We start from the raw sequence: 22336 nt of genomic DNA, 5'->3' as shown, positions 1-22336 counted from the left end.
TTGGAAGTTGTTCCACTGATTGTTCTGTCAGTTAAGTTCTAGGTTAGATCTCTCTCTAATGACCTTCCATCTGTTACTTTTTGTCATACCCTCGGGTGCTTTGTAAAATAGGGCAACCCCTTCTTCTCTGTGATAGCCCGTCAAGTAGTCCTTCTCTTTAGACATACCTACCACAGTTCTCTCAACTGCTCATCTTCCAGACCCCTTATTTTTGTTGCTCATCTCTGTACTCTTTCTAGGGTCCCAGTGGCTTTTAAAAAAATCATAATGACTAGAACTGGATGCAGTATTCCAAGTGTGCTCCTATCAGTGCAATATAGAACAGCACAATCAATTCACATGATCTTAATATTATCCCCCTGCTGATGCAGCCTAGAACTGCACTGGCTTTTTTGGGAGCTGCAGCATATTGATGACTCATATTTAAATGGTGGTCCACTAGAACACCGAGATCCCTCTCAGTTATTGCTGTTGAGCTACGGTAGGTATCACCTATTCTACACTTACACATCTGATTTTTTTGCCTAAAGTATATTCGTTTCTCATCAATAAATTGTATTTTATTGGATAGGGTCCCGTGTTCAAATATGTCCAGATCCTTCTCAATCTGAATCTGAAAGTATTAGCTATTTCCCTTACCTTAGTGATTTCTGCAAATATGAGTTTCCCTTCTATTCTGTCATCTAAATCATTTACTGGGCCTAAGATGGAATCTTGAGGTGCCAGTGCATATTTCCCTCCATGTACATATAGTTCCACTAAGGACTACACACTAAGTTGGTCAGCCAATTGTGAAGCCATCTGGTGGTGATACTATCTATCCCACATTGTTGTATCTTATAAAGAAGTAAGCTGAAATCTATTTTATCAAATGCCTTATTAAAGCCTTATTAAACTATGACTGAAATATTTATCTGACCCGCTAGGTCACTTTTTCAAATAAGGTAATCAGATTTGTCTGACATGATGTGTTTTTAACAAACCCATGTTAGTTTCCATATTGCCTTACTTGTTTCTAGGTGCTCACAAATCTTTCTCTTGATTTTTTCCAAGATTTTTCCAGATATTGATATTAGGCTGATTGGACAGTACAGTCCTGCATCCGCATTTCTCCCTTTTTGAAGATTGGAACCACATGTACTTTTCCAGTCTTCTAGTAGTTACCCTATGCTCTAGGAGCTCAGAAGAATTTGATTCAGTAGTTCCAAAATCTGCCAGCCTCTTCAGAATCTTGGGATGTAATCCACCTGGTCCTGGCAATTTGAACATGTCTAGAGTAGCTAGGTGTTTTCTTACAATTTTCTTGCCTATTTTCATTTGCATTCCTGTTGTGTCTCCTACAGTGCTGTTTTGATAGGACGGACTATTTTTTCCTTTTGCATGAAAACAGATTCAAAGAATGAATTAAGCAGTTCTACTTTCTCCCTCTTACCCATTACCTTCTTGCCATCTTCTTCCCATTAGTGGACTGATCATTTCTTTGACTTTTTTCCCTGTTTCTTATAGAAAAAAAAACTTTTTAAAATTAGTTTTGGCATTTGTTTCTTCATTCTGAGCCTTATCTTTCCTGACTCTGTTCTTGCAGATTCGGGTTTTTTTTCCTGATATTCTGCTTTGATTATCTAGCCCACTTTTCATTTTTTATAGTTGTCCTTTTTACCTCTCAGTTTATCAGAGAGTTTTTTATGCAACCATGCTGGTTTCATCTAGGTTCTCCTGTTTTTCTTTCTTTGTGGTATTAGGTTAGATTGCACAATATACACTGCTCAAAAAATAAAGGGAACACTTACACAACACAATGTAACTCCAAGTCAATCACACTTCTGTGAAACCAAACTGTCCACTTAGGTAGCAACACTGATTGACAATCAATTTCACATGCTGTTGTGCAAATGGAATAGACAACAGGTGGAAAGCATAGGCAGTTAGCAAGACATCCCCAATAAAGGAGTGGTTCTGCAGGTGGTGACCACAGACCACTTCTCAGTTCCTATGCTTTCTGGCTGATGGTTTGGTCACTTTTGAATGCTGGTGGTGCTGTCACTCTAGTGGTAGCATGACATGGAGTCTACAACCCACACAAGTGGCTCAGGTAGTGCAGCTCATCCAGAATGGCACATCAATGTGAGCTGTGGTAAGAAGGTTTGCTGTGTCTGTCAGCGTAGTGTCCAGAGCATGGAGGAGCTACCAGGAGACAAGCCAGTACATCAGGAGATGTGGAGGAGGCCATAGGAGGGCAACCACCCAGCATCAGGACCACTACCTCTGCCTTTGTACAAGGAGGGACAGGAGGAGCACTGCCAGAGCCCTGCAAAATGACCTCCAGCGGGCCACAAATGTGCATATGGCTGCTCAAACGGTCAGAAACAGACTCCATGAGGGTGGTATGAGGGCCCAAAGTCCATAGGTGGGGGTTGTGCTTACAGCCCAACACCGTGCAGGACGTTTGGCATTTGCCAGAGAACACCAAGATTGGCAAATTTGCCACTGGCACCCTGTGCTCTTCACAGATGAAAGCAGGTTCACACTGAGCACATGTGACAGACGTGACAGGATCTGGAGACCGTGGAGAACCTTCTGCTACCTGCAACATCCTCCAGCATGACCGGTGTGGCAATGGGTCAGTAATGGTGTGGGGTGGCATTTTTTGGGGGGGGGCGCACAGCCCTCCATGTGCTCACCAGAGGTAGCCTGACTGCCATTAGGTACCGAGATGAGATCCTCAGACCCTTATGAGACCATATGCTGGGGCGGTTGGTCCTGGGTTCCTCCTAATGCAAGACAATGCTAGACCTCATATGGCTGGAGTGTGTCAGCAGCTCCTGCAAGACGAAGGCATTGATGCTATGGACTGGCCTGCCTGTTCTCCAAACCTGAATCCAATTGAACACATCTGAGACATCATGTCTCGCTCCATCACCAACACCACATTGCACCACAGACTGTCCAGGAGTTGGGGGATGCTTTAGTCCAGGTGTGGGAGGAGATCCCTCAGGAGACCATCCGCCACCTCATCAGGAGCATGTCCAGGAGTTGTAGGGAGGTCATACAGGCACGTGGAGGCCACACACACTACTGTACCTCATTTTGACTTGTTTTAAGGACATTACATCAAAGTTGGATCAGCCTGTAGTGTTTTTTTCCACTTTAATTTTTAGTGTAACTCCAAATCCAGACCTCCATAGGTTGCTAAATTTGATTTCCACTGATAATTTTTGTGTGATTTTGTTGTCAGCACATCCAACTATGTAATGACCAAAGTATTTAATAAGAATATTTCATCATTCAGATCTGGGATGTCTTATTTTTGTGTTCCCTTTATTTTTTTGAGCAGTGTATAATCTCATTTTCAGAGTTTCTTTAGAATCCTGAATAGTTTTCCCTTTAGAATTTCCAACCATGGAATTTTTGTTAAACTCTCAATTTGTTGAAAACAATTCTTTAACAAATTGAGAGTTTAAGAAAAATTCCATGGATGGAAATTCTAAGACTACTTTGACTTTATTGCTTACTTGAAGTATACATTATGTATAATTCCAGTATGATATGGTCACTCGCTCCCCAAGTTCTCATAACTTCAATCTAACCTTCTAGTTTCTTCCTCTACTTTTTAAACGATAAAGTCTTCAGCTAAACTCATCAGCAACCTATTTGAACTGAAACACTTTGAAACTGAACTCTATGTACCCATTAAGAATCATATATATATATAACACATATTAGAAACAGTAGGTACAAATGCAAACTTAGTGAATTTTTATCACCCAATTATTTGCTTCATCAGTTTAGTTAAATCTGATCCTAGCATGGAAATGAAAGTAGCTGTGTAAGCACTAACAAGAAAACAGCATTATCAAGTGACAAGAACATTTCCATGCTGAAATTCTTAGTACAAAACAGGAAACATATTACAGGAACTCCTTGTTTTGTCCATATACTAAATATATCCAAAGTAATGTAGAATAGGTAGAACATATCATCTTATTTATATTGTTTAACAGGACAGCAGCCTGACAGCAATATTTTTTATACAGACAAATGAAACAATTCAGTTCTTTTACTAACAAGATAGAAACACGGTCTTTTATAGATATATTACCATGAATAAATTTGCTACATTGCTTTGGGAAACAAGTTAGAAAATAGTACAGTTACAAATAATATTCAATGTTTATATATGTAATATAAACTAACAAAAATATTTGTCCTGGAAAGAGAAATGTAATGGTTTAAAAGCATTTGTATCCATTATGGATCATTCTCCAAGCACAACATAGCCAACTTATAGGGATAATAACCATACCTAAGTGATCATTATTGATATGCAATGAGATAGAACAGATTTAGTAAAGAGTGCAAAGGCCTGAGCTTAAATAAATTTAGCCATATAATGCTTTCTGTATAGAGCTATGTATCTCACTCAAGCATAGCCAAACTTTCTTTAGATTTCTGCAAACCTGAAAGAAATAAATCCTCAGTAGAGCTAATCCTGTTTTTAAAGTCTTCGGGTATAGAGTCCTAGACAATAGGTAAGCTTTAATGAATATAGTGTCGCTAAATTATTATTTCTTGGTAAGTGACCATAGTGGATCATCCAAATCTGTATTAGAACTCTGGTCCATTGTGTATATAGTTAGAAGACAGCTGTAATATGTGAACATTGTATCTCTTCCAAATAAAGCGATATAACTGATTTCCCCGTATTTCATTCCTATAGCAGATAACAGTTACCTGTTCAAATTTCAGAAAATCCTGTATAGCAGGGAGACAGTCCATGCATCAAATGTTTTTTTCTGCCTGAAGATTTTATAAATATAGATAATATAAATAATATGTCCACAAAAACTATGTTTCAGATACGGGAAAAATGATATGCAGATTAATATAGGGTAACTCTTTCCTTTGATGGTTACTTAGGATTCTATCATCAAGACAGGTCAGTAACTGAATCCCCAGGGAATTTCAGCTGTAACAGAGTAAAAACCTCTAACATAAGGAGATACTAAACAGATTCCCTTATAACTTTGCTAACTTGATTCTAACTTAAATCTTTTTTTCAATTTAAAAAAAAGGCTCAATATATTATTTAACTGTTTTTTGAAAAATGCATGATCCTTCACAACCCAAAGGAACAATCTCCAAAATTAGTGGAATTGGAATAGAATGGTGCTCTCTAGGCTTAAAAGAAGAACAGATACAGATTTAGGAAAACAAAAAGAGGAAATGGCAAACAATTTGGAAATCAGATGGCTTTTTATCAGCTTCCATACAAGGGAAGTGGTGGAAGATAAATTGTTAGTATTTAATTCCAATCAATAGGGTACACGTGTCTCATAATTACACACGAGAAGATCAACTACCATTCTTGAAAAAGTTACTGATAAAATTTGATTATTAGCTTCACAGAGAAGCTAATTTATCAGATGTGGATAGATTATATAAACTATCCTTATAATAACTTCTTTTAATAAATGTAGCAATGTACGAAAACTATGATTGAATGCTCACATATATGTATTTTGCATGTTACCAGCATCTTGTATTCTTATTTGTTTCTTGCCTTAAGAATGAAAAAAAAATCCTACATTTAAAAATTCAGAAAATCTAAAAGGAGGAAAATTCTTCACAAAACTACATGTGAACCATATTAACTTGACAGAATCCTTACACTGTAATATTAATGCTGTTCAGCTGAGTCCTGGGTTACCCTAGCCTGTCTGTATCATTTTAAAGTATAATATATGTTAACATAGCTTATTCTGGAAGAATGACTGCCTATTTAAACTTACTGCATCATATCCTATTTATTCACTCACAAGCAAGAAAGGAAACAAAATGAGTGGTAAGTTGTAAAATATTAAAGATTAATATCTACACAGCACAAACTTCAGAGAATAAAAAAGGCTGATTTTCCTTTGATCCATTAGACTAAACTAGAACTCTAAACTAGAAATGTCTAAACATAAGAAAAATCCAAATACTGCAAGTGGAATTGTTCAGATTTTTACTGTTTTGCTGAAAATGTCTTCTTCTAGACAACAGAAAATAAATCTCATAATGTGCACCATTACTGGACAACTGTGGCAAAATCTGAAGCAACACAGCATAGTACCTCATATGCAACTTAATTGGTTAAAAAAGCTGAATAATTATCTTTCATTATGCTAACTTTTTTAATGTCCAAGAATATTTTAAGCAATTCAATTTATAGTCCATAAGAATATCTAGATTATTCCATATTTCCAACTGTCAAGTCAATCTCCTTCATCCTATACCTGTTCCTTTGATTTTATTTACTTAGTACCTCAATACTGGACTTTACATTGAATTTCTTTCAGTAGCTTTAAAGTTTGCTTTCTTCCTTTTGCTGCTAATTATTGTTTCTGTTTGCTTTGTGTTTTAGGCAGGCTTAGTAACTACTTCCTTCATGCTCATCCAAATAATTCACAAAAATGATGAATGCCACAAGGATTAAGAAGGCACTTTTGCTATCAAGATCTGCATCTGAAATAACACAAACATTAATGAACACTTGTTTCATATGACTCTGCAATCTGCCGTGGACTGAAATATGAATATCAGGATTATAAGGTTGAAAATAAAGACTCTTTCCAGTCAAACTTGGCTTCTGGTGAGGATCTAGAAATGATCATGTTGTTTTTAGTAATAATATGTAAATGATTTGCCACTATTTACTTCCAGAATTATGAGGGATTTTAATATTGTTATTGAAATTGTAAATAATACGGAAAGTTCCTAGCCAACTGCCCATCCAATATAAGCTAAGATCAGTAATGGTGCTGAGGTAAAACTTGAATTAAGAGCATTCCTGAGAAATAGGTATTGTTTACTGAGAACAAGCAGAAAAATATGTGTGCTGTCCCAGTCAGTCTATGGGAATTGGATAGCTACTTAGGAATTATGAGCTGTCCCCTTAAGGGAAGGCATCATGGTAAATGTAGTTAAAGGTATCCTGGGAAATGTAGACCAGGTTACATGGCCACATCTGTAATCCCGATTGGTCATTAATTTGACCCTTGAGAGGTTGGGGGAGTTTTCCTCACTTTTGCCTGAACTCCCTAACTCATGGGAGCTGCTTTCTATCGCTATGAAATGGGATAGGAGATAACCATCTTTTACTTTTCTGCCTTCTGCACAGAGGTGGATGTGAAGCTGTACAGATGCAGATAGATAACTCAACAAGACGTCCATAACAAATTACATTTATTGGTTCATCAGGTATCCTCATAACTCACGTTTGTGACGAAGTTCTTCTTTAATGACCAATCCTTTGTATATCTGCCTTGTAGTAAAAGGTGGTTATCTCCTAACCCATCTCGTAGCGATAGAAAGCAGCTCCCATGAGTTAGGGAGTTCAGGCAAAAGTGAGGAAAACTCCCCCAACCTCTCAAGGGTCAAATTACTGACCAATTGGGATTACAGATGTGGCCACGTAACCTGGACTACATTTCCCAGGATACCTTTAACTACATTTACCATGATGCTTTCCCTTAAGGGGACAGCTCATAATTCCTAAGTAACTATCCAATTCCCATAGGCTGACTGGGACAGCACAATATGTTTTACATGTTATTGACCATGCTTTCAAATAGTTGCTGTTCTTGCCAAATCAAAAGTAGTTACAAAAAATGGGGAGAGGTGTCCATATTCATTCATAAAAAATGATGGTGAATAGATGGAGTATTTACATCCCAATTTTCACAGATTCTGGAAAAAGTGATTTCACTATATAAGTAATTACATAATTACCTCAAATGTTGCAATGACCTTGAATAAAACTACCTTCAGTCCAAGAAAGTAACCTTAGGTACTGTTCATAGCAGCAGCAGTCATTTTGTGGTTACTAACTTTTGCATCAGTACTGACAAAATAGAAATATAGCCAAGTTACAGTTGTTAGGGAGTGTACCGCATTAACTTCAATGGAAGCAGTTTCTGAGTAAATGTAATTATGTAATATATCTGAGAATGTAAAAATAATTTCCATGATGGAAAATATTTTAAGGTTCTTCAAATCTCAACTACATAGATAAACACATACATACACACACACACATATATATGAAAGATAAAATGTTTTTTTTTCACCATTTGCAATATAATTATGTGCATGCCTCTTTAAATAGAAATTTCCTAGATTCCTTTTATTTAAATGGATTTCATTCTATTTGCAACCTTAACCACCCTTAGCCCACAGCTTTAAACAATTGTTTGCAAGAAAAACAAATCCAGTTGGCAACTAAACTTATAGTTTTTTTAAAATTCTGCAGACACATTTCATTATAATTTTTAAGATAGTAATTAAAACTAAACCAGTGTTAACGTCTATGTTAACAGCCTGTTCATAGTTTTAAGATTATGGCTTGCCCAACTAATAACTGCTTGTACAGTTTCCTCCTAAATTTTAAAGTCAGGGAGAGAGAAAGAGGGAAAAACTTAATAGTTTCCCTCCCTGACCAGTAGCACATAACAAATAAGCATGGAGTCTGGTAAATGCACAATTGCCTAAAACTGCAGGATCAACTGGCCTTTATTTCTGAAATGCCACTAATCCGTCTAAGTGTGCAATTCAAGTACTCAAGGCACATAACAATAGGGTCTCAACTGATAACTTCAGCTTGCCATTCATTCCCTTTGTTTTCTTGCGTTGTCTACAGACATTTTCTTCCAAAACACTCACCGCCCCCCCACCTCCCCCAACGATAAATGTAAGGAAAAGAACCGAGAAGGGCAACACGAACGAAGCTACGGGGTGGTTGTAATTCCCCAAAGCCTCAACGAAATATCAGTGGCATTTAGAAATCCTGGGGGAGGAGGAGAGGGAACTTCCAGGGAACGAAGCTCTCGTGTTTCGTTCGCAGGAGGGCAGGAAGGAAAAGTAAACAAACCCATCCCGCCAGGCCGAGTCGCCTCTTTAAGACCCTCCTCGCTGACCGCGGTGGCCAAACCTCCAGTTGACCAAGAGGCGGACGGATGGGAGGGCGACCGAGCAGGTGCTCGCCTTCCCCCGAACCACGACCCTCGGGGGACACGAGTCCTGCAAGGAAAGTGGCTTGGGAGTCAGGGCGTCCCTGGTGCCGCCCTTGAACCTCGGTCGGTCCGCCTCAGCCGCAACGTTTCCCGGGACGTTCCTGGGCGAAGTTCCCGGACAAACAAAAAAAGCCTCCGTCCCGACCGGCGCCTTCGCCGCCTCAGCAATCGACCGTCAACGGCAGGCCCCAACCCCGATCCCAAGTGGCGCAGGGGCCGCGCAGGGGCACCGCCGGCTCCGGCTCCCCGAGCTGCCTGCCCGATTTCTCTCCGCTTCCCCTGCTTATTGTAGTGACAGACCCTGCCCTCCAAGCCAACAAAAGACTGCCCCGTCCCGAGCAAAGCAGCCCTTACCCAAAAACTTTCCAGGAAGTATTCCATGACCATCTCGCCGCTTCGGCCCGGTTCCTTCCGTCACCGGGGGCCTCTTTAAGAAAGAGGAAACAGTCTCGGAACGCCGCCCTTTCCCTCACGGCACAACCGCAACTCCCTCCGCCTGCCCAACTCCCGTCTCCTGTGAATCCAGGCAAGCAGAGACGCATGCGCATGCGCCGGATAACCGGTCAAGGCGCAGGCACCAAAGTTCGAAACAACATAGACGCTGGAACGCGCCTGCCCGCCTTTCCCCGCGCCCCCCTCCCGGGAAGGGATTGAGCAGGCGCGCTAAGGCGGTCGGCAATGTGGAAGGGAAAGGCCGAGAGGTTTGGCGGCGGTGGGGATGTTGCAGGTCTGGTGGAAAGGGGGCGCAGGCCCCAGGATCCTTCTAGGGTGGCTGGAAAAGGCGAGCTCGAACCCAAATATTCAAAGCGCCCCCCCCCCCTCAAGTCAAGCGGATTCCTTGTTAGTGGGTTACAGGCATAAACCTGGCTGTGGCTTTTTCAAACATTGCCTGCTAACAAGGTAAACTGTAGTTTCGATTTGTAGTTCATTTGCCCGAAGAGCTAAATAGGATAATTGTGCATGTGAATTTAGCTCAGGTCATAATTTTCTAGGTGGTGATGATGCAGAGGATGAACACAACTCACAGATTCAGCTTATTGTATTTTAACAAAATTTGACCAGTCCATTCCCCACCATCCAGCCAGACCTGAAGTTGCTTCTTGGATGAGAATCAAAACGTCTTCAAAGTAAAACCCAGAAAGTCCAGTTGCTTCTTGAAAAGCACCTTTGGGACAACCATGACCTAGATGACTGAGAATCTCCATAGGCATTTGACCAGAGTTCTGACATGGTTTGTTTTCCCCTTTGTAATGCAGGTAGTCCTTGATTTACGACCACAACTGAGCCCAACATTTCTGTTGTTAAGTGAGATGTTTGTTGAGTTTTGTCCCTTTTATGACCTTTCCACCATTGTTAAGTGAATCACTGCTGTTGTTAAATTAATAACTCGGTTAATTAAGTGAACCTGGCTTCCCCATTGACTTTGCTTGTCAGGTCACAAAAGGGAATCACATAACTATTGGACACTGCAATTGCCATAAATATGAGTCATTTGCCAAGAGCCTGAACTTTGATTACACAACCATGGGGATGCTGCAATAGTGGTAAGAGTGAAAAATGGTTATGTCACTTTTTTCAGTAGTTGTAACTTTAAACAGTTACTAAATGAACTGTTGTAAATTGGGGATTACTTCTACATGTTTTTTGCTCATGGTTTCATCATCTTTTCATTTGTATAAAAAAGAATATGTGTCAGTTTGAATGATAAAGGCACCATTGGTTTTGGATTAGTACTTGCAATTTCTCCATACAGTAGAACATCCTGAAAGTATCCCTAACCCTAACAAAGTTGTTATACTTAATTTTGTCTTGTGGATAAAAACACCAGTAAATTGCAGGCTCTTTATATTAGTGATATAGTACAAAAAACATAGAAGCTGGTTTCTGAGTATTTTTTCTGGATCATGCTCTTTGTATTTCAAATAAAGTTCAAGGAAAGGCAAGTCTTTAGTTAAAATCAGCAAACTACTCTGATGCATATAGATTGCATTTAACATATGTGGTTCAGCATTGGGTTGAGTACAATGTAAACACAACCATAAAGGCTACATTGATTGTAAAAAAGACTTCAAGATCTACTGGTATGGTATGTAAAGCAGCCTTCTCCAACTTATTAACTTCCTACTATGTTGAAACTGCAATTCCCAGGATTTCCCAACCTGCATGTTATACAGGTAGTCCTCACTTAGCTACTACAATTGGGACCAGCAACTTGGTTGTTAAGCAAAGTGGTCGCTAAAGAAATTGCAACAATGCATACAATCTTACTTCATCTTCCCTTTGCTTTACAGAATTGTGAAAGTTGTAAAAGCAAAGATTTAAGTTACCATACTTTCTCACCAATATGGTAACTGAACAGCTGCTAAATGAGGGACAAATTAAATGAGGGCTAACTACATATTTAGGGCAATGGTTAGCAATTTCCATACTATTTAGATCTCTGGGGCAGTGAAGATTTCAGTTGGTTTCCAAGCCCTATGATAACAATATCCACTAAAAGAATGTTCTCTGTAATAGAGAAATTTCTATTTAATTCCTGTTTTCCAGCACTTCCTGTGGACAGTACTTTAGGGCAGTACCCCTTTACCAAATTCAATAGGAGAGAACGATTGTTATATATTATTTATTTTGCAAAAGGGTTAAACAAAGGTAAAAAATAAAATTGTGCATCTGCCCTTTACTGAGAGAAGGCAGCTGAAATGACCACATTTCAATTATACTCAATTATACTGTCAAACTTGCCATTCAGTTTAAGGAAGAGGAAAAAAGTTGCAATACATCATGTGACAGCGCTGTGATGCCATTTGACACCCCTGCTGTATATGGTTGAAGCAAGAGACTAAACAAACACCTTATTGATAGTCAATTTTGCAGAGGAAATGATTATTCTGTTGGTTTTCCCCTTGGTACAAGCCCCAGGCTATTAAGTCATGAGGAAGGGCAGAAATGAAGAAGCCGTCAATTATTATTTTTAAGGTAGAGAGGTGTGCTGGTGTTCAACAAGGATTTTTGTTATTTGGTTGATATGAAAGGATACACAACAATCCTTTTTTTGGTCCTAAATTGAAAAATCTCATGTTTTATAGGAAATTTTATATGCTTAGGAGTTTTGTGCTGGTTCTGTCCCTGACACATGAGGTTTCTTTGGCCTGAGTTTATAATTTTAGTAGACGTACTCATCACTGTCCTGGTCTTTGGAGTAAGCAATATTAGAAAAAAGTACAAAAAGGGAGAAATAGACAAAGTTTTATGATAAAAATGCAGGTAGTTCTTTTGACTTACAAAATAATGAAACAAATCTTTTGAAAAAGCCAGGATTAGCTAATTGAAGGGGGGACAGAGATGTTCTTTATTGCCCTTTTTGCTTTATTATGAAAAATCATAAATAGTACATGCTTTTCAATATTATGTGAGTGGTTTATGCTAGAATATATTTTTCTTAATCAAGAGTCTTTACTAAGATGCCATCTTTTCATATCACATTAACAGAAAACTTATCTGTGGTTTCTTCCCCAAATCCCAAAATCTTCAACATTAGACTGTCCTCACTCCTAAGAGGTCTGTAGGGGGCATGCATAAATGTACCAAAATGTGCATACCGTCCCTGTCCTATTCTTTTTTTTCTTATTCGTATCCATTTCATATATTTATAACTATGTTTATACTTATACCTGTTATCTAATAATTGTTTGACAAAATAAATAAAATAAATAAATATTGGGTCAGATTACATTTTGTTATTTCCTAAAATGAAGATTTCTTCAGTCTCCTCCAAATTTACCAACACAATTGCCAATGAGTTGTCACTCATAAATGTCAAATGCTGTAACTGTTTCCTGTAGCTCTCTGGTTCTTTGTCAGCTATACTTTTTATTTCTATACTATACTTTTTTTAAAAAAAGTACCTACCTGATTTTTATTTCATTCTTTGCTCTAAAACTAGTTCCATTTAGAAATCAGTATATTCAGATATATTCTTCCTTTCATTGAAATCTAGATTTTGCCTCTAAAAGGAGTGCTGGTTTCTATGGGCCTTTTGTCTTCTACAAATCTAAGGCCAAGTCATAAGATACTTTGGTTTTTTGTCAAATCACGCTAGATGGCTGTAGTTTTTGCCCTTTTAAAACCTTATTTCTTTATTTCCCAACTTTATTACCCTATTTTGAAATTTTTGAGCTCTTATTCTTTTACGTTTCAATATACTTTAGGAGATATTCGTTTTAATCCATTATTTTCCTGTGTGAGGCCATTACTTCCCAATTGTATCTTTCTCATGTTGCACATCTGCATTTCTTTCACACTATGCATAAGGAAACATCTACCACTAAAATAAGAGTTTTACAATAAACTATTTTTACAATTAGTGAAATATCATGCTGGTTGTAAAATAATTGCAGTCTTGTATCATCTTGTAGGACAATACCATACCCCACAGAGGTTAGGAATTGTTGTGCAAGATTAAGCACTGAAAGGGAATGCCCATGAAATACCCATATACAGAGCAGGCCTCTTTTCTATTCTTTTCAATGCACTTAAAATAACTAGCCTTTGCCATTATTCTTGGTTAGGACTTTACTTTTCCTGTGTATAACCATAAAGAAAAACTGAAATCTTAAAATTATGCCCCCAAAAGCACTAAGTGAATACTCAGTGATTTCTATCATTTCTACAGCAGTTTTAAAATGTGTTCCCCGAGTGTGAATCACATGGGATTCTTTTCTTAGTAAAATGATCAGCAGTGATGCACATTGCAGAGATCAGTGTTCAGAGACAACTGTTGCTGTTTTAAATCTGACATTTGTGCAATAGCTTGCTTTATTCATACACAGGAAACTGGAGAAAACTACGGTATAACACATCTCCTTCCCTATTTATTTTCTTTAGTACTCCTGCTCTTTCACTATTTCTGTGGCAGTTGATGTAAAGACTAAGAGATGTATTTATTTATTTTTTAGTTTGAAATTCCAGAGGATAAGAATTAACAATTAGTGGGAGTAACAGAAATTCTACCCTTTTCATGTAGATACAGAAGTGTATGGATACAAAAGAGTAGTGCATTCATTCATTTTCTTTAAATATATATTCCTTTAACCTATCGTCAGTTGATTTTTAGATATTTTTTAACTTGAAAAGCACACTGTAGATACAACCCTTTCTGCACTACATACTCAGTATTCTGTTCAAATTTTAGATTAATTTATCTGTAAAAGATATACTGACAATTATGGTTATCATTTATATCATGATGTTCAAATTTCCCTAAATTCATATGCTATTTTGTCTATTGCTACCCATGTCCCATCTGTACAATGCTCAGTCCCAACTGCCAATCTATTAAATCTTAACAACCTTCCATAAGCTTTTTCATATATCCTACTATGATTTCCAGTTTAAATTCTGATTTTCTTTGGTTTAATTGCATCTTTTATTAAGCAAACTAAGAACAAGATTAGGAGACATCCCTAGTTCAAATACTTTTTTTTTGATAGAGCACATTTTCAAAATCAGTTACATTTCACATATTTAAAAGCTAGCAGAAACCAAGAATAGACAAGCAGTTCATAGAATAAAAACAACCGGTCTGCTGATACAAAACTTTTAATGTTCAATATAATTACATCATCAATATTTTAAAATGTTTCTTTGGTGTTGTATTTTCACTAGCTTTTGTAACTTGAAACAATATAAAAATACATGATATACTAAGTGGCTATTGATTTTCACTTGCATGTACTTTGAGCATCTCTAATAATTTTTCATTTGTAAATAAATTACAAATGACAAAATGTTTCTTTTATATATCCACCAATTTCCATCTAAATGGGTTTTGCAAGCTAGACTTCATATTATCCCAATATTCCTGGATGCATGCCTGTTTCAGATTCCATTCCACCTATTAAAAATATTTGGCCTTATATATTCCTAAATAATCTATCTATTCATCAACCAAGACCATGGGGTCTTGTAAAGATTGCTATTTAAGGTACTCTGGAAATTTTTTTTGGTATTGATCAAAGTATTCAGGAAAGGCATGTTACAGATCTCATCTATTAAAAGGGGTTTATCTGGCAGGACCCAGGTTGCATACACCGCTTGGAACATCATTCCTCCAGATCCTAGAATGGTTCTGACCCTTTTATGACTTTAGGAAGCCACTGAAGACAAGGCTCTGCCATTGTTCTTGGGGGTCAGGCAATGGTGGTTTTGCAATAGCTGTGCTGAATTTGACACAAAGATGGACTTTGCCACTGATCGTAGTTATTTTAGTTTTAAAGTAATATTGAAGGTTTTACAATTTTTTAAAGTGCTGTGAACCACTCAGTTACTTAGGTGAGATAGTATATAAAAATTATATATTATTGCAGTGTATTTTGTATATTTATGAGGCTAGGAACCCTTAATAGTTTGATAATCAGTAAGATCAGGTTATGTTCAATATTGCCAATGTATTTCTCAGATTCAAACTCAGATGCTAGTTGTAAGATCTGTGCAGCTGTACGTGACTTGGATCATGTTACCTTAGGAAGTGCCAAAACGGATATGCTATCTGTGTAGAGCTCTTTATAAATTCCAATTTATTCTAGAAATTGAACCTTTTTGAAATGCTTTTAGAGATCTGTGGAAAGCCGAACTTTGGAAATTCTCCCCCTTCTTTTATAGCTCAGAATTCTTTAAATGCTTGTGCTGTTTTTTTAAGTTTATATTTTGTTATTTAAGACAATAAATGTGTGATTCTTCCTTAGTTATCCTAAAGCTTTTATTTTTCAAGGAGTAAATTAAATTTAACTATGACTAAAACCCAATGAATAGATTTCCTTGAAGTCACTTATCATCCAACAAATGCCACTGTCTTGATGCCAAGTATTAAATCATGGCAACATTTATGTTACAAATATAAATAAATATATTAATGTAATAATTTAATATTCAGTTGGAATATAACTGTTCTATCCTAAAATAGAAATTCAATTCATATTAAACTGTGTAAAAGAGGCATATCTCAAAACCTAATTGGTTTTGTCTATTTGCTGCTAAAGCCAAAGAAAAAGCAATGTGTATATATATATATATATATACACACAAATATATAAACAAGTGATTCTATGTTAATTAAATCTACATGTTTTTTCCTGTAGCCAGTAATAACTTCCCAAATATCAGGATAAACTGGAAGCTACATAAATGAATTAAAACAAATCAGTTTTCAATGGCTCCTTCTCTTTTCATTAAGAATCAGAGTGCAGCATCTATTTAAACAAATTTTATTAACATAGTTAAGCAGTGATTAACATTCACATCTATTATCACATCATACAAATGTAAATACAAAATTACTACATTACAATATATATTCTCTGCATGATCCAAAATATTTGGTGGCCCCGAAATTGTTTAGAATTCAGCAGCTTATCAAAAATTGAAACCATATTGTGTTTAAAATGAAGCTTTGTTGGCAGAGGCAGACAAGAAAAATCAACTTAATAAAGTTTGAGAAGTTGCTGAAGGATATGTTTGAAGGGAATATTCTAACACATATGGAAAACACATCCAATTTAATGCTTTCAAGCAAACTCGTACAACCTAAGTTGTCAGCAGAAAGATCTGACTACTTTATTATTTTAACTATTGTTAGTAATCTAATTCAAATAAACAACCGTATGACAAAGTTGGTTAGGAGAAAAAGTATAGTATCTTTAGAAGAAAGATGACAAAAATGTGCCATCCAAAATGTTTTAATTGTACATACAAAAGTAGTACTGATTCTAAAATGAACTGTCACACAAGAATCAAGTTATTAGGTGGGGAAAGTTAGGAAAATACCATATCATCAACGCTACAATTAATTTGAAGTTTAACTACCTTGTTTAAAAGTGCATCTATCCAGCAAAATAAGATCAAACAATTACTTTAATATAACCATTAAAATTTCTCTGTTACGTTTTCACTTAGTCTTTTAGTGATGAAACTGCACTGTATATGCCCATATTAAAATTTCAGTCAGGACAGCCTAAACACTGATTTAATTTGACAAGCAAGTATAAAGAGTATAGCTTTAAATTGCAGACATTTTAAATTAAGAACATCAGAAATTTCTGTGCAGTATTAAACTGTATTAAAATGTCAAGTTGTGAATCTAATCACCTCAAAATCAAAATATCCTGAAGAGCCAAATGCTAACCACAGTACATCATTCACATACAAACAGCAATGTTAATTTAAGAAATTACTGCTTGGCATATAGTAGTTTATATCAGAAAAAAATGATAATTTTCATGTTTATCCTTTAGGTATTCATTATGCCAAAAAAGCCTAGGCTACTTCGATATGAACATATTCCAAGTTATAATCTCTTTTTTTTTTTGACAACAGGAACATAACTTTGCACTGCACAATATAAAGTCTATTTTACGGTGATTATTGGGTACTATTCATACAGATGCATTCATCTCTTAAAAAGAATGTTATACATCCTTGTTAATTCATTCAATATGAATAAAATAAGTAATTGCTGTCCCATAGTAACTCAATTCAGATATGAAAGTTTAAGACATTAGGCAGTTCTATATGAACAACAAATTGGTACTCTTATGAAATAAGCCTCTTATCTAAACAAAAGGGTACAAGATTATTCACCTGAGAAAAAACTAGTATGAATATTTCTTATCTAAATAACAGAAACTTCAGCTTTGGAAATCCTCTTACAATAGTATAAATCTAAATTACACAGTATTTATGTAGCTTAAATACTTCAATGCCAATGCTAAAGAAAAAGAATTATCACAGTGTCAATATTGTTTATTACAAAAGTAACATTACTTAAAAAAATCTATGAATTTTATGAAAGTTACCATGACTTCGTCTTCAGCACGGCAATAAACCTAGACTACAGTCCTAAGCATACTTACTTGGAAATGAATCCTCTGAAATGTATAGTACTTCAAATTAAATACCATTAAACACTGAAATCTAGATCAAAGACCTGATTTCTACATACCAGCTTAGAAAAAAATAAGATAAAAACCTTACAAAATGTTATCCATTCCCCTTCAATTTAAAGAAATGCAACAAAGATGTTAGATAAGACTTTTTCCCTTAATAGTCACAAATTTAACAATCAAAAACTCTACATTAGTCAAGTTAAAGTGTAAAGGAGATACTTTTATTTATATATATTTTTAAATATACTTTCTGTTACCAACTTAGGTTGATCAGCAGCTTTGTTCATTGTTAGAATCCTTCAAAAAGCAAAGGGGCCTTCAACACAAAAACAAAGCCATATATAAAACAGTAAACACTGACCTCCTGAGGTTCCTACAACAAAAATATTCAAGTAGAAAATCTACATCATTTAGCAGCGGCTATTTCTGTAGTTTAGCACACTAAGCACTTAATTCACTGTGTAAGGAGCAGATTTAGTAAGCCGTGCCTGTAGCATGCCAAGAGGCAGAGAACACTGGAATGTAACAAAGACAAACATACAATTCTACAGAACAACATTCAATTAACATTCAAAACTGTCAAAAATACACAAAAAGAATTATGTTTTATATATCCCATGATGCAATATATTTGATTTACAATTTAGTGTTGTATTAGAATTCTCCTTACCACAAATTCTATACCAAAAGCAGCTTCTGCAAGTATATTGTAATTTTATTCATTATGAATACTGTTCGCTATGAAGCCTTAATTTGTTAATTCTAACTGCAGTATTGCTTTGCTACTTTTCTGTGAGATCGGCTAAATTACAATAGAACAGTCACATCCCTTTATATTAACCCATGTAATAAAATTATCTCTCTATATAAGTAGCTTCTATGTGCTAATCTTTAATGTTATCAGCAACTATCAAATTCAACAACAGAAGGGCCAAAATAAATAAAAATTTATCTTTGAGAATTCCTTACAGAAATGTAAACTCTTGCCAAAAGGCAAGTTCTGGCCTTAATAAATGTTAAGATTTACTTTATTCGGAATTCATATCTACTTCATTGATTGAAAAAGCTAGAGCAAAGGTCAGCTGAAAGTTCTGGCTTCCAATACAACAAGTTAGTTGAAAGTAGATCACTATATGCAATTTTATTCCAGTGGTTTTAATGGCATAGTAGCATAAACCTGTTCATAAGACGTTTATACAGGACACATTGTAATAAATCATTTTCAAATATATTTGACCCCAATGAAATTTACAAAGGAAAAAAAAGGAATGTATAGGACTTGTGCATGCTCCCATGCATTAAAAAAAGCCTGAAATAAGATTTCATAAATTCATACTCATACAAGGTTGATCTTCAGTGCAATGGCTAAATCATACAACAGACCTTAAAAAGAATCAAAATCATACACTCATTCCCTACAAAATGGTTATCCAGTATGTTTTTTTAATGTAAAGATGAGAAGCTAAATGTAAGGCGGTTGTTATGGCTTTTCTTTTCTTTTTTTGCACAGATTAATTTTGCAGCACTTAAGGGAAAATGGAAAAGTGTGGCTTTATTTCTGACCAGCAGAGTTATTATCTTTCCATTTTTCCTTTATCATCATGGGATACTTTTTATGCAGTCTAAATTAATCACACTTTCACTTTTATAGTAACACAAAATCAAGTGTACCAGTTAGATTTTCACATTCACAGTACATAAGAAAATACACGTGGAAAGAAAAGTAAAAGGTAAACTTAACAAGGATTTATTCACAGAAATACAAGCAAATAGAAAAGGGAAGCAGAAAAGCTAAACAAATGAAATGAAAAGGATCCAAACGAACATTCACTCTGTAGCTTTTAACCTGCACCCTTCTGTGGTCTCTCTAGGACACAATGGGCCCCCAACATGCGCCGACACAGTGTAGATACCCTGCTTTACATATACTAACTTATGCATCTCTTAAGATCATGCTTTGTGGAGGAGAGAATAATAAAATATGTTGGGCATGAATAAACACTGAAATGTAGCAATCATGTCATCAATTTTCTACAATTGTCTTTAGGCATCAACTAACATTTATGTAACCTTTAACAGGTTTTACCTTATAACTCATTTTAGAAGATTTGATAAAAATCACTAATAGTATAACCATGCAGAAAGCACATCACACTGACAGCACAGAGGCAATATTTTGCACAGCTATATCTGCTTTCCACATTGTGCAGGTTACACATTACAATATCAATCATATTCCTAAGAGATCCTAAAAATTATTTTGAGGCCTAATTGTTACTACAGTATTTTATACTTATATCTTAATAAAAATAAAATCCACAGAATTTTAAAGGAATTTTAAATGCAGGGTTATACCGCACGAATTGGTAAACTGCAACACAAAACTGGCGCAAGGTAAGTAATGTTTACCACTCACTCCTTATGTAAGCATGCTAACTTTCCCATTAAAAATATGCTTGATCACTATGACCCAAAATGCATGCCTGAATCTTAAACTGCACATTAAGAATTATGCCTGACTCTAGAAATTAAATCTAATGAAGCACAACCATCAAATCATATCTACTACCCTTTAAATGGAAAATTAAAAAGATTAATCTTTCTTCTGAAATGCCCATTTTCCCCCCACTAAAAATGAAAAGGAGTGACTCATTTGGCATCTTGCAGGTTGCTTCATTTGTTTGCTTCAGCCTTTATTACTTCATTATGGGGTTATTTAAATTTGTATACTGCAAGTGCTTACTCCTAATACAGGGAGCAAGCTTCACCTTAACTGTACTAACTTCATTTGTTTAGTTCTTCATCAACATGCAATACTTAGGAATCCCATCAAGATGAAACAATGCAGAAACCCCTTGTTATACCATTAAACTGTCTGTAATTGCCATTCTTCTGTTTCCTTTATCGCATGAACACAATGTATTTTCTCTTTACATATCCCCTATAGATCTATTATATAATTTCATTTTGGTACAATTCCCCATAATATTGCAGAATGTGCTGTTGTGAACAAACTTTTTTGCGCATCTTCACATCCAGTGCAGAATTGTAACAGGAGACAGATTTCCACCCACAAAAGCTCCAGATGTTAAAACATTTCCCAACATCGGCTTAATACAGTGACGGCAACACCTCCCTCCCGCCCCTCCCAGTAGGCTTGGGATTGTACTGTATTCCCTACTGGTTTACCCTTCCCCCCAGTAAAGGGTAACATTTTTCCCTGGGTGCAGAGGCTTCCTCCCAGTCTTCCAGACTGAAGGACCTGAAAGAAAGAAATAAGAGTTTTTATTCAAAAGGAAATTGTTTAATAATATATATGATTAACACATACCGTATTTCCCCATGTATAAGCACCCCCTTTGTATAAGCCACCCCCCAATTTTTGGACTGTGAAGTTTTGAAAAAAATATTTTATTAGAGAAACAAGTTATGAAGAAAGAAAATTTACAAAGAAACAAAATTCGACGTCTAGATCTACAACTTCGGTCATGACGCCGAAAGCAGTGCGGGCGACACTAGCAATCTACGCATCGGAACGAGAGTAGGAACGAAGCATTCAGGCCAATGCCTAGCGTATGCATTTCTATCGCGTACTCGCACTCGTAATCATATCATCACGTACAATTTTTACAAAAATGTATAGCATACTGCTGGAAAACCAGTTTATTCCTACTTTATTATTTTATGCATTTTTCACGTATAAAAAGTGTACCTGCTTTGTATATGCCACCCCCCTACTTTTTGGGCTTGAAAATTTTGGAAAAAAGGGGTGGCTTATACATGGGGAAATACGGTACTTTTTAACAGATAGGAAATACAAATTAATGTTGCTCTATAATATGCATAACAAAGCACTAGTATAGTATTTTCAAAGTTAATTGCTATTTCTTCAAGTTTTTGGTATTAAATCTTTATCAACAGATCTCATAATATTTCTAGTTCCACTTATACCTGAAATAATAAACTCAATTAAATCATACAAATCACTAATGTCTAGGGTCAACACTTTATGAGTAGTCTCTGCTACTGTTTAAGTCAGTCCTGATTTTAGGAGTTCCAAATATGATATTTTATTAAAAGCTTATGTAAGAGGAACAGAAATTACAATTCAGATATTATTCTTTTACTTCCCAAATTCAGTTCTAGAGAACTAACGAAGTACACACAGGGACAGTTTTCATTATACATTTTTTAAACGAGAGTACAAAAATTTGCGGATGTCTTCATAACCGAATTGAAAATTGAGATTGTTTAAAAAAGTTTTTAAAAAACCTAAGTGTGAAAAAAATCCAAAACAACAGATTAGCTGCCTTACTGATATATTTATTGTTCAGTGTTGTCTACTTA

The 22336-nt window shown here is 35.9% G+C and overlaps 2 protein-coding genes across 4 annotated transcripts in view; both read right to left on the bottom strand.

Annotated features, from left to right (window-relative positions):
- Positions 1–9600, bottom strand: part of FCHO2 (FCH and mu domain containing endocytic adaptor 2) — a 71542-nt gene extending 61942 nt beyond the window's left edge. The window contains exon 1 of the mRNA XM_087927137.1: positions 9405–9600. Within this exon, the coding sequence (XP_087783263.1) occupies positions 9405–9437 (33 nt within the window). The 5' untranslated portion in view covers positions 9438–9600. The remainder of the gene's footprint in view (positions 1–9404) is intronic.
- A 6696-nt stretch (positions 9601–16296) lies between these two features.
- TNPO1 (transportin 1) overlaps positions 16297–22336 on the bottom strand; it is a 50770-nt gene continuing 44730 nt past the window's right edge. For all 3 annotated transcript variants that reach the window (XR_015742285.1, XM_087927136.1, XM_026718177.2), the window contains one exon: positions 16297–21251. The gene's annotated coding sequence lies outside the window, so the exon portion shown is untranslated. The remainder of the gene's footprint in view (positions 21252–22336) is intronic.

The sequence above is a fragment of the Pseudonaja textilis genome, chromosome 2, assembly GCF_049901715.1.
Source record: "Pseudonaja textilis isolate UNSWEBS1 chromosome 2, rPseTex1.2, whole genome shotgun sequence".
In the NCBI taxonomy this organism is placed as follows: domain Eukaryota; kingdom Metazoa; phylum Chordata; class Lepidosauria; order Squamata; family Elapidae; genus Pseudonaja; species Pseudonaja textilis.
Note: the sequence above shows the minus strand (reverse complement) of the source record. Positions and strands in the feature narration are given on the sequence as shown.